Source organism: Cheilinus undulatus, linkage group 17 (genome assembly GCF_018320785.1).
Source record: "Cheilinus undulatus linkage group 17, ASM1832078v1, whole genome shotgun sequence".
NCBI classification, from domain to species: Eukaryota; Metazoa; Chordata; class Actinopteri; order Labriformes; family Labridae; genus Cheilinus; species Cheilinus undulatus.
In genome coordinates, this window is record NC_054881.1 from 40,463,975 (window position 1) to 40,477,189 (window position 13,215).

General features: G+C 40.0%; 1 protein-coding gene across 1 annotated transcript in view; it reads left to right on the plus strand.

The window, feature by feature from the left end:
- Nucleotides 1-13,215, plus strand: part of LOC121525485 (lipoxygenase homology domain-containing protein 1-like) — a 51,583-nt gene that overhangs the window by 27,821 nt on the left and 10,547 nt on the right. Inside the window, exons 21-35 of the mRNA XM_041811515.1 lie at nt 413-546; nt 950-1,098; nt 1,221-1,325; nt 1,428-1,556; nt 2,661-2,828; nt 2,911-3,092; nt 3,199-3,315; nt 6,826-6,988; nt 7,221-7,375; nt 7,468-7,677; nt 10,615-10,738; nt 10,885-11,093; nt 11,209-11,394; nt 12,583-12,710; nt 12,802-12,919. Of these exons, the coding sequence (XP_041667449.1) occupies nt 413-546; nt 950-1,098; nt 1,221-1,325; nt 1,428-1,556; nt 2,661-2,828; nt 2,911-3,092; nt 3,199-3,315; nt 6,826-6,988; nt 7,221-7,375; nt 7,468-7,677; nt 10,615-10,738; nt 10,885-11,093; nt 11,209-11,394; nt 12,583-12,710; nt 12,802-12,919 (2,277 nt within the window). The remainder of the gene's footprint in view (nt 1-412; nt 547-949; nt 1,099-1,220; nt 1,326-1,427; nt 1,557-2,660; nt 2,829-2,910; nt 3,093-3,198; nt 3,316-6,825; nt 6,989-7,220; nt 7,376-7,467; nt 7,678-10,614; nt 10,739-10,884; nt 11,094-11,208; nt 11,395-12,582; nt 12,711-12,801; nt 12,920-13,215) is intronic.

Below are 13,215 nucleotides of genomic sequence, written 5' to 3' on the forward strand. Positions count from 1 at the left end.
AAAATTGCAGACATTCTCTAAACTGCACAAAATAATTGGCATTATATTGGTTTTGAAATGTTGCCAATGAATTTTTGCAATTAAGACAAGTCTCTTTGTCACTATTGTCTTTCTGCTGCAGCAGCTTTGATTAAAAACCATGATAAATAATGTGTTTAGTTAAGAAGCCTGTAGGTTTTTTTTTTTTTACATTATTAGTGATAAGAATAATGATGCAACACAATGTCATGAAAAGTGTCAAAGCATCAAGAGTTTTCTGTATGTCCTACAAGACTTTTATCTGTAATTCTTACTGATAATTCTGTTTACAAAGAGCCTTGCAGGTTAAATAAAGGTTTAATAAATAATTTAAATGTTTCCGTAGACTGCTAACCTAAGACCTGTAGCCTTTTGTTCCCCATTTGTAACACAGGAGGACATTTTCAACATCACAGCGGTCGACCTGGGGGTCCTGAAGAAGCTGAGGATCAGACACGACAACAGCCAGGCCAGCGCCGGCTGGTTTCTGGACCGGGTGGAGATTGTGGACAACAAAGATGATACTACGTGAGTCATGATGGCGTCAGAGAGCAGGGATTCATATTCACTTTACCTGAGACCTGTAACTAAATCTTTACACATCATTTCAATAATACAACCAATTATTACTAAAAAGTGAGTCATCACTAATGCTTCACGTAAGCAAAGATTTCACACCCCTATGGAAAGTTTCACACACTAATGTCACAGCTTAGTATAATCCTTCATGGTAGATGGTATCTTCTCATGTAAAATGTCTGCAGAGCTCCACCTAGTGGTGTGAAATTGTACTTTCTGCAGTGACTGCAGAATAAATATAAACTGTGAGAATACATAGGAAGATTTGACAGTCCTACAAAATGACTTAAAATTACTGCAATGCCAAAACAAGAGTGGGCACTACTTAGATATTATACATACTGTGTTGTAGGTATTTTTTCCCATGTAAACGCTGGCTGGCTGTTGATGAGGATGACGGACAACTTGCCAGAGAGCTTGTTCCTGTGGATGAGGCCTTTATGAGGAAAGTGGATGATGATGAAGAGGACTCTGAAGCCACACTGGGTCTGGAACAGAAAGGTAATCCGTCTGCCCTGTAGTGAAGAATCAAAGTGGCACCTCAACATTCAATATTTTTATCATTAAATATATAAAAAAAATACAAGCAGTATTTGATTAACTGTGGTTTATCTGTTTTTCAGCCATGTCAACGACATACACAATGAGGATAAAAACTGGTGACAAAAAGTATGCAGGGACTGATGCTAATGTCTTTATGACCCTGTACGGCACCAAGGATGACACAGGTTTTTACTGACATTTCCTTTAAGCTTCGCTGTCCCTGTGAATGTTTTTTTTTTTTTTTTTTTTTTTTAATATAAAATGCTGTTTGATGCTTTTATCTGCAGGGATAATAAACCTGAAATCCTCAAAGACTCATAAGAATAAGTTTGAGCGGGGAATGATCGATGAGTTCATTGTTGAAGCTGTGGACATCGGACCGCTGAAGAAGCTACGTGTCGGACATGACAATTGTGGTACGGAAGGACGGACTCATGCATGTGTTGAGAATAATGAAGAAAAGTCAGTCTGTGCCTACAAGAAGTATTCATCACATTGGATGTTTCACCCTTATAGGGTTTGGGTTGAGTTATGTCAGTTAAATAAGGAAAAATAAGTGACTGCATAAATGTTCCACTCTTTAAAATGAGTGACAGAATTCAACAGAGGTCTAGCCAGTTGGTGCTAGCAGTCCCATAATTGAAAAGTGAAATGAGGATCATTGGCTACAGTGAATTTATCACAGCACAAGGACACCTATGTCTGGAAGGTCCAGTCACTGGTTAACCAATATTCCTGGCTACCATTACACCATGAAGTCAAAAGAACATAAGCAACTCAGAGAAAAGGTTATTGAAAGGTGTCAGGGGATGGATACAAAAACATTTCCAAGGCTCTGAACATCCCCCAGAGTTCAGTTAAATCCATCAAGAAATGGAAGGAATATGTCACATGTGTAAATCTGCCTCGATCAGGACGACCCCAAACTGAGTGAGCGTGCAAAAAGGAGACTAGTCAGAGAGGCCACCAAGACACCTATGACTAACTAAACTCAGATTCAATCTGGACTAGAATTCGTTAAAAGGTATGTGGGAGACTCCATGGTCAAGTAGGAGAAAGTTCTTTGGCCTGATGAGACCAAAATGGACCATCCCCACTGTGAAGCATGGTGGTGGCAGCATCATGCTGTGGGGATGCTTTTCAGCAGCCAGCCCTGTATGGCTTGTATAGATGGAGGGTAAAATGAATCTGCATTTCAAAGATTTATTTCAAAGCAGTCCTAGAGACCTGATTGGGATCTATTCACACAGAATCAGTGCCTTGATTGCAGTCAATGGTGTAGCTACTAAATACTGACTTGAAGAGGGTGAATATGCATGCAGTTGCTTATTTTACGCTATATATTTTTATTTAATTGACACTTTGTAGAAATCTGTTTTCACTTAGACATTATTTTTTTGTTCAAAAGCCATATTGACCATAATTGATTTATAAAAGAGTAGAGCATCCAAGGAGGTGAATAGTTTTTAGGCACTGTACATCTACAAGTGTCATTAAAATAATTTGTGTTGGTGTTTAAGGAGGTGGATCAGCAGGCTGGTTCCTTGACTGGGTGGAGATCGATGCTCCGTCTCTTGGACAAAAGCTGCGGTTCCCCTGTGGTCGCTGGTTGGACAGAGGGGAGGATGATGGCGCCATCATCAGGGACCTTTTTCCTAATCCTCTTCAGACAGAGCTTTACACACCATGTAAATCAAACTCTGTTATCTCTAAAAAATACTTACAAAAATAAGATTTTAACACCCAGTTTGTTCTGTGTTTGTTTTGAAGTTGTACCCTATGAGATTAAAACCTTCACAAGCGACGTATTCGGAGCTGGCACAGACGCAGATGTCTTTATTGTCCTGTACGGGAGGGATGCAGTTTGCACCCAGCAGAAGTCTCTGTGCGTCAACAAGAGGGAGAGGATGATGTACTTTGAGAGAGGAGCTGAGGACATGTTTATTGTTGAGGTACATAAACAATTTATTAGCAGAAGAGGTGCATGCAACAAACTCTGCAAACCAGGACAGTGTGTTTTTTTCAATGCATTATTTATTTAGTGATATTTCTGCACAGCTAGAAGACGTGGGGGATGTAATTGAGAAGATCCGCATCGGCCATGACAACCGCGGGGTCAACCCAGGCTGGCATCTGGACCGAGTGGAGATCAGACGTCTGCTCAGGAAAGGAAAGGTACTAAAGACAAAAGGTGGAGGAATGTTTCTTCCCCTTGATTGGAGTCCATCTGTGGTAAATTAAACTGATTGGACCTGATTTGGAAATGCACACCTCCCTATAGAAGGCCTCACAGCTGACAATGCATATCAGAGAAAAATCAAACCATGAGGTCAAAGGAACTGCAGAGCGCAGAGACAGGATTGTTGACAGGCTCAGATTTTGCAAGTCTAAGCGCCGCACTAGCTCTGTCATTTTTGCTAAAGTTTAATGTCAATCATACTGCAATAATAACTCAGACTTAAAAAAATACAGCCAGAAAATAGAGGAATTATGTAAACAAACATAAAAGAAAACACAAACTTCAGAATAAATTGGCTTCTACAGGCAAAAGCCTGACCTTCATTTGCACTTAGTTTATCTTTAACTCAGACTTTTATAAAGTTTTTCAAAGAAATCCTCTAGTTAAAAATACCACACTCCTTCAGCACATCCCAGACTTTTCCTTTAGATATTTTATCTTTAACTTCTTTCCAGGGCTGTGTCTGACACCACAGACTCTCTGCCTACTACATGCTCAAGCGTTACAGTTTCATCTCAAAGATTAGAATATCATGTGGAAGTTCATTTTTTTCTGTGATGTTATTCAAAAAGTGAGACTTCCATATATTCTAGATTTATTTCATACAAAGTTGAATATTTCAAGACTTTTTTGTTTTGTTTTGATTTTAGCTCACAAAAATCCACCATCTCAAAATAATAGAATAGAAAGAAACATCAGTCCAAGAAGGATTTATGATACAGAAATGTTGACCTTTTGGAAAATTCTTCTCATTTATGCCTTCAGTAATTGGTTTGAGCTTCCTTTGCTCAAATTACTGCATCTGTGACGTGGCTCGAAGTCGATCAAGCATTGGAGATTCTTCCTGGGGTCCAACACACTGGGGGGTTATGAAGCCCAGGTTGCTCTGATAGCAGCTTTCAGCTCATCTGGATTGTTTAGTCTGGTGTCTCTCCCTCTTGACATTTTGCTAGAGATTCTCTATGGGGTTCAGGTCAGACCAGTTGGCTGGCCAATCAAACATCGTAGTCAGCAAACCAGTTTCTGGTAGTTTTGGCTTCACTGTGGACAGATAAAAAGGAAATCAGTATCTCCATAAAGTTTCTCAGCAGATGGAAGCATGAAGGTCTTCAAAATCTCCTGGTAGAGGGCTGACAGCGTTGATTCTGGACTTGATAAAGACCAGTGGACCAACAGCAGCAGATGACATGGCACCTCAAACCATCACTGACTGTGGAGACTGGAAACACTGGACTTAAGCACGTGGATTCTGGGCCTCTCAGACCTTCCTCCAGACTCTGGGACCTTGATTTACAAATGTATTGCTTGATTTACTTTCATCTGAAAACAGGACCACAGAGCAACAGTCCACTTCTTTTTCTCCTCAGCCCAGGTGAGATGCTGATGATGTCTGTGGTTCGGATGTGGCTTGGCACTAAGAACACCACACTTCTAGTCCATTTCCTTGGCCTGTCTGTGTGGTGGCTCTTGACCCACTGACTCCAGTCACAGTCTAGTCCTTCTGAAGCTCCCCTAAGTTCTTGAATCTGCTTTGTTTGACAATCCTCTGAAGGCCGAGCTCGTCCCTGTTGCTTGTGCTCCTTTTCTTACCACACTTTTCACTTCCGGTCAACCTACAATGAATCTGCTTTGATACAGCCTCTGAGAACAGCCTGACCTTTCAGCAGCGACCTTCTGTGGCTTACCCTCCTTGTCAAGGGTGTCTATGACTGTTTCTGGACATGTCAAGTCAGCAGTCTTCCCCATGATTGTGGTTGTGTGAACTGAGCCAGAGTTGGAGAATGAAGGCCCAGGAAACCTTTGCGAATTGCACTTTTCCACAATATTCTAATATTTTGAGAAAGTGCATTTTTGATCTTCATGAGCTGAAAGCTGTAATCATCAAGATTAAAACAAAAAAGTACTAAAATTAGGGATGCACGATATTGGATTTTTGCCAATATCCTATATGCCATTATTTACAGATTCATTTTAGCCAATAGCGATATAGATACCGATATTTCAATACGCTCTTTGGACAAGAAATTTCAGTCCTTTTGGACACACTTTAAGGTTTGAGGATGACCAAAGAAACACACTTTGTTCCTTAAAAACACTAAAAGTTTAAAGAATTAGGATAAATAAAGAAATAGACCTATACTGACTGTCAGTTTACCCTAAAACTCCACTAATTTATTAGTTTATATGGACAAAATTTACAGTCGATATATGCCAAAATACATGGTCAAATATTGGATGTGCAGTGCTTAACAAATTTATCAGACCACCTGTCATATTTGTCTTAGAGACCATCCAGCATCATGAAGTGCTTTATTGCAGACTCTTTCATTTTCAGTGAGCTCTCCACATTTTTTTATTTTGGACAGGAATGAGGAATTTCAAACTGAATTCACCCAAATTTGAGCCGGCTCACTGGGCTTCTCTGAGAAGTCAGAAATGAATCAAGCATAACATTCAACCATTAAAACTCATTTTTCTGTTCAGGAATGCAAGTAAATAACTATAATTTGACATATTAATCAAGAAATAATAATGTGCTTTTCTATTCTTGAGTTTTCTGTAAATCAGTCAATTTGAAAATTCATGGATAACAATAATAATTATATTTTAGTATTGAAAATATCATTTGGGTTAAAGAACCTCTACATATTGGTGTATTAACCATTGCAGAAACATAAAAAATGATTTTGGTAATTACCAGTGCTGTTAATTTAGGGCAGCTGTGGCAAAAACCTTACTTTGGGTGGTGGTCGAATAAATTTGTTAAGCACTGTAAATATCAGCAGAAATTTTGATATCGGCCAGTACCGATATCAGACCAATAATATTGTGCATCCTAAACTGAAATATCTTACTTTGGTTGAGATAAATCTAAAAAGAACTTTTACATGATATTCTAATTTTTTGTACATGTGTAAATGCATACTATGAATCTGGAAAATACTACCTACAGGATTTGACATCATACTTTGTATGTTTAATATTAAAGTATTCAGTTTTGGACACACCTTGACCGTTAATCAGCTTTATGTCTCTCCAGATATGACTTCACAGCTGCAGCAGTGTCAGTACGACTGTTGTCATGCTCAAAAATAAATCCATTCTCAAAGCGATCCTCCAGGAGGAGTAGCATGAAGAACTGCAGTAACACTGCTAAAGCAATAAATCTAAAAACTGCATATGAGTCTTGCACAGTAATGCACATTACTTAGAAACGGTACAGAAGTTCTTACACCTGCCTGTGATAATAAGAGGAGATACAAAACCGAATAGTGAAGAATCAGCAGTTTGTTCTCATCTCCCGGTGACAACAAGCGCTGTGTTTGGTCAGTAGGTGGAGATGTTCTACTCACATATAGATTTGTTGAGTTTATGTCTCTCACACTGACTCTGCTTACCAGTCCTCTTTCCTAATGACATCCTAGTCTCTCTTTCTCTCTCTGTAGGGTTCAGAGACCGTCATCTTCCCCTGTGAGCGCTGGCTTGCCAAGTCAGAAGATGATGCAGAGACAGTGAGAGAGCTGGTGCCATCTGACATCATCACTGAGAAACTGTCACGAGACGGGAGCCTCAAAGTCACTGAAGTGGAGGTGGAGGACGCCCTGGAGAGTATGGAGTTCAATACCCTCAGCTGTGATCATGGACAGAAAAGTGCAGAAGTTCTCATGCAGGATTTACTTCCTTGTTTTGTCCTGTCTTCCCAAATTACTGACATTAGTTTAGAAATTAGACAATTCTACTGAGGCATGACAGTGAAACAGAGATAGCTGTCTTTAAACTGTAATAATTTTTCCTGAACCACTGCACTGTGTACCAATGCCTGTGATCATCTCCTCTACAGCACACACATACACAGTGTCAGTGATGACAGGTGATGTCTACGGGGCTGGAACTGATGCCAATGTTTTCCTCACGATTTATGGGGACCTGGGAGACACCGGGGAGAGGAAGCTCAGCAAGTCAGAGACGAACAGCAACAAGTTTGAGCGAGGATCTGTAAGAAATCACACATTTTCACTGGATGTCTAAAAAAGCACATACAACATAAACATTCTGTTTCACCGGTGGTTCTGTTCCTCTCTCCACAGGTGGATAAGTTCACCCTGGAGGCCGTCGACCTGGGAAATGTTTTCAAGATTAAAATCCGCCATGATAACAGTATGATGAGTGCAGACTGGTACTTGGACCAGGTGGAGGTGGTTGACGTGGATACAGAGGAGGTCTTTCTCTTCTTATGTGAACGCTGGCTGTCCAGGAAGAGGGAGGATGGACGCATTTGCAGGGTTTTCTATGTCAAGGTAACAAGAAAGACATCTGTGTTTGTCTCAAGACTTTACTATCTGATAACAAAGCTTGTTTCCTACAGTAATGCATCTTAATTGTTTATTTATTTTTATTCAAGATCATGATATTACAACACCAGTAGAATGACAGAGAAGACCTCCTTTATATCTTGCATTAACATCCATTTTGGGCATTTAAATGGTGATCCTTCATACTAAGTGGGGTGGTTCCTTAATCTTTACTAAAGATGATTGGATATCTGATAGCTCAGACTGCAAAAGAAGGTTGTCTGGGATGCCCTCCTCAGGTTTGCTTGGGTAATGTAGATGCTAAGCGTGCTGGCCCCAGCTGATGTAATCTGTGGTTGTCCACCAGCACCAGAAAGCATGGCTGAATTAAGTCCATCCAGCCTCACTGGTAGTGGTGAGGAATCTGGTTCTTTGTAGACATCTGGGTCATTTAGTTCATTTTTATACAATTTTTAAACAACAGCAAAAACAGTTTTTGTTTCATTCATTAAGACAGAGATTAAGAATTGAATTATGCACTGTATGTCCTGGTCTGGCACTGTTTGTCAGTCCCAACCCTACTGTAGATAAAAACTCAACCAAAATCAACAGTCTAATTACCTCCGCCAAGGAGGTTACGTGATCGGCAGGGTTTGTTAGTCAGTTAGTTTGTTTGTTAGCAACATAACTTAAAAAGTTAGCGATGGATTTTGGTGAAATTTTTCAGGAAATGTCAGAAATGGCCGAAGATTGAATGCTGTGGTGGGGGGCACATGGGAACGGATCAAGGAGTTTTTTTAAAGGATTTTTCACTATTGGGAGATAGGGTTGATGGCGGAGGTCTGTGCTCTCCGAGTGCTTTTTTAGTTTTATATGCAAATACAACTGCAACTAAAAGATTGATTTAATGGCTAAAAATAGAGAAGTGACTTGTGTTCAAAGATAGAATGTCTCTGTAAGCCAAGGCAAACCTCAGATCTCACTTTAGAGTAAGAATCAGAATTATTATCAGCATATTTGGGCAGGTTTATGTGCACTAGCGTTAAACATTAGATTTAAACTATTGTATATCAGCAGGTATAAGGAGTTGGTGATAAGGGGATAAGAACAAAGAAAACTGAAATAACCTATAGTCTAACTATTAACTAAGAAATTGTGTGAAAGAGGAGTTCATTTATGCTTTTAGAATAAGGGTTATGTTGTTGACATTCAGATAGTATGCATAGATTCTTGATCGATAAGGGAATAGCATCTACCTGACAAAAGGTGTATTTTTAATCAGGACACCTTTCTTATGAGAAAAGTTCTCACTGAAAACACTCAGAGTGAGCTATTATGAGTTATGTGGAGTTTTCAGATGTAATATTTTTAAGCCCAGAGGAGTACAAAATAATTTTCCTCCCACCTCCAACACCCCCAACAGGAAATCGAAGAAATCAATACCTCAAATCCACAGCTCATAAATCTACAGCAGGGCATGTCAGGTGGATTACCATTTTCATTCACACACACACATGTATAAACAGTGGCTGTAGGAAGTATTCACCCCCTTGTATGTAGGGTAAAGTAATGCCAATAACATAAAAATATGTAATGTAAAATAAGTGATTACACAAATATTCACCACCTTTAAAGTGGCTGACCTAATTCCACAGAGGTCCAGCTGACTGGTGCTAGTAGTCCCACAATTAGTGAACTGAGGATCACCTGAGTGCAGTGAATGTGTCTCAAGCAAATGTAGTATAAAGACACCTGTGTCTGGAAGGTCCAGTCACTGGTTAACCAATATTCCCGGCTACCGTTACACCATGAAGTCAAAAGAACACTCCAAGCAACTCACAGAAAAGATTATTGAAAAGTCAGGGGAAGGACACAAAAATAAATCCACTTGAGTTAAAACCCCTCGCAGATCAGTTCAATCCATCATGAGGAAATGGGAGGAATATGTCACATGTGTAAATCTGCCAAGATCAGGCTGTCCTCACAAACTGAGTGAGCGTGCAAGAAGGAGACTAGTGAGAGAGGCCACCAAGACACCTATGACTACTCTGAAGGAGTTCCAAGCTTCAGCAGCTGAGATGGGAGAGACTCTGCAGACAACAACTGTTGGCTGTTGGTTCTTCACCAGTCAGAGCTTTATGGGAGAGTGGCAAAGAGAAAGACACTGTTGAAGAAATCTAAGGTTCAATCTGGACTAGAGTTCACCAAACGGCATGTAGGAGACGCTTCTTTGTCAGTTCTCTAGCCTGTTGAGACCAAGATGGTGCTTTCTGGTCATCAGACAAGCTGCATTGTTTGGCGGACACCAAACACTACAAATCACCACAAACCCACCATCCCCACTTTTAAACATGGGGGTGGCAGCATCGTGCTATGGGGATGCTTATTGGCAACCAGCCCTGGATAGCTTGTGAGGGTAGAGGGTAAAATGAATGTGGCAAAAAATTGAAAAATCCTGGAGGACAGTCTTATTCAGTCTACAAGAGAACTAGGGCTTGGGAGAAGACTTATTTCCTAGCAAGACAATGACCCAAAGTATACAGAGAAAGCTACACAGAATTGGTTTAAAGACAACAATGTGAATGTTTGGAGTGGCCGAGTCAAAGCCCAGACTTCAATCTAACAGCAGAACTTGAAAAGGGATGTTCACACCTGATCCCTGTGCAAACTGACAGAGCTTGAGCAGTTTTGCAACAACAAATGAAGTAAAATTGCAGCATTCAGATGTCTGAACCTGATTTAGACCTATCCACACAGAGTCAGAGCTGTGATTGCAGCCAAAGGTGACTCTACTAAATACTAACCTGAAAACATTAGATATGTTTTATGTAATTGACATTGTTATGTAGAAATCTGTTATCACTTCGACATTAAAGAGGAAAGAAAAAAAAAGATTTTAAGAAAGGTAACACCCTGATGTGTATCTGTGTTGTCTTCTGTCAGGGTTATGAAGGAGTTAGAGAGGGTCTGAACAGTAAGAAGAACTCGGCTCTGATGGTGAAAAGTGTCGACAGCAACATGAATAAAAAGAGCAAAAAGAAGAAGGAGGAAGAAATCGAGCTTCCAAGTAAGAGAAAAAAGAATCCTGAGCACTTCTTGCCTGATTCATCCCCTGCTCTGTGAATATTTGTCATCAGTGTTCATGCACAAACATCTTTGCATAATCTCACGCTGCTCTCGTGAATGAATAAGCGCTGCTTCCTTCCTGTGCAGTCATACCGTACCACGTAACCATCAGTACGGGACTGGAGCGTGATGCCAGCACCACCAGCAGGGCTTATGTGATTATTATCGGGGCCAATCACACCCAGACAGAGAGGCTGTGGCTGGACCTGTCGGACGGGAGGAAGGGCTTTGAGGCCGGCTCTCTGGAGAGCTTCGAGGTCCACAGTTCAGATGTGGGCGAGATCAAAAAGGTCGAGGTGAGGGACAGAGAGAGGGAGTGTTTCAGTGAGGACTGTGCACCCACACATATGAACAGACACAAAAAAATACACCCACGTTGCTGGAAGTGATTGTTTCTCTCCCTGCCTGTAGCTCGGTCATGATGGGGCCACTCCTGAGAGCTGCTGGCTGGTTGATGAGCTGTCTGTTGCTGTGCCAACCAAAGGGGTCAAATACATCTTTGCTTGCAAGTGCTGGCTCGCCAAAGATCGAGGAGACGGGTTGACTGCGAGAGTGTTCAACGTGCTTGATGCAGAGAACGTTTCTATCTCCCAGAAGGTATGCTAATGTGAGCAAATAGATGCAAAGCACAGACATTTGGCAAAGAGCATTCACCACTGTCCAATCAAATTATTCCACAGACTGGATCATGAGTGAGTTAATCTCATAATGTCAAACAAACCGTACATCTGTAGAAATTATGTGATAAACGGTGATTTTAAAAATCTTATTGTTTAAACAGCAACATTCAGTCAGGGCTAAAATGTATATGTTTGCTAAGAGTTGGTGGATGAAGGTAGGGCTGAACGATTTTGGAAAATAATCTAATTGCGATTTTTTTCGCCCAACATTGTGATTGCAATTTAACATGTGATTATTCTTCAGGTTCCCCATCTTATAAACCATTCTGTATTATAACACACAAAGCTTTCCCACCAAAAAATTAAATCAAATTCCCCAAAATTTGGGGAAAAAATCCTCAAATTTTCATAAAAATCAAAAAATAAAAAAAAATAAAAAAATCAAAGCAACCACTCCCCAAAAAATCAGATTAACTTCTTAAAAATGTACAAATAAATTTATCAAATTTTCATTAAATTACAGAAAAGTTTCAGAGCTAATTCCCCCAGAAATTCAACCTAAAATTTAGAAATAAATTTATCAAATTTTCAAGAATATAATTTTTATTTTCAAAGCAAATCTACCCCCCAAAAAATTCAAATCAAATTCCTAAAAATGTGACAATACATTTCCGCAAAAATACCTAAAAATTTCTAAGCAAATTTCCCCCTAAAATCCAAATCAATCTAACAAAAATTTCTTTTGCAATTATTTTGTCCTATATTGCAAAGTTGATATGAATTATAATGAAGGGGATGATGAATTTATGGATTTCTTATTTTAATGAAGACAAATATATTCAAGGAAAGTAGGAACTTTTGTCAGTTATTCTAGAAAATATTGGCACTTGAATGTTTGCATTATGTGTGAGCAAAACATCTCTGCTTTAAAAAATGTATTAAACTGGTGTATCCAAACATGTCAGGTCAAAGAAATATTGCACCCTCTGCGATTTGAAAATTGCAGTAGGTCACATTGCTATTTAATCTGCATTTGGATTAATTGCCAAGCTCTAGATGAAGGATGAAATTAGCAAGCTTTCCAGTGATCTGGACAACCATGTAAGGGTGATAAGACTTGTCTGGGACGATAAGATTAATAACATGTCTAATGCCCTCTTGTCAGGTTATCTACGAGGTCACCGTGGTAACAGGAGACGTGCAGAACGCAGGAACAGACACACTGATCTACATGTCTGTGTTTGGAGCCAACGGCAGCACGGAGGAGATGCTGCTTCAGAAGAATGAGGACAGGTAGCAAAGCACCCACATCAGAAACATTTAAGAATAATTCAACAGTGCTGGAGATTTTAAAACTCTGTGCTGCTTGTCTGGTGGAGAACAGGTTCGAGCGCGGTCAGGAGGATACTTTCAACATGGAGATCGATGACATCGCCCCACTGCGGAAAATGAGGCTTCGAATCGACGGCTCTGGTAGTCGGCCTGACTGGTTCCTGGATAAGGTCAGCTCACCTTTAGAGGGAACGTCTAGATTTTAGAGTTAACTCAGTGCCTGCTGAACAAACATAAAAATATTAAAACCCCAATTCCAAAAAAGTTGGGGCGCCGTGTAAAATGTAAATAAAAACAATCTCATTGACCCAAATGTATTCACGGTAGAAGATAAACAACACACCAGATGCTGAAACTGAGATATTTTACCATTTCATGAAAAAGCTCATTTTGAATTTGACAGCAGCTACACATTTTAAAAAAGTAGGGACAGGGCCATGTTTACCATTGTGTGCCATCCCCTCTT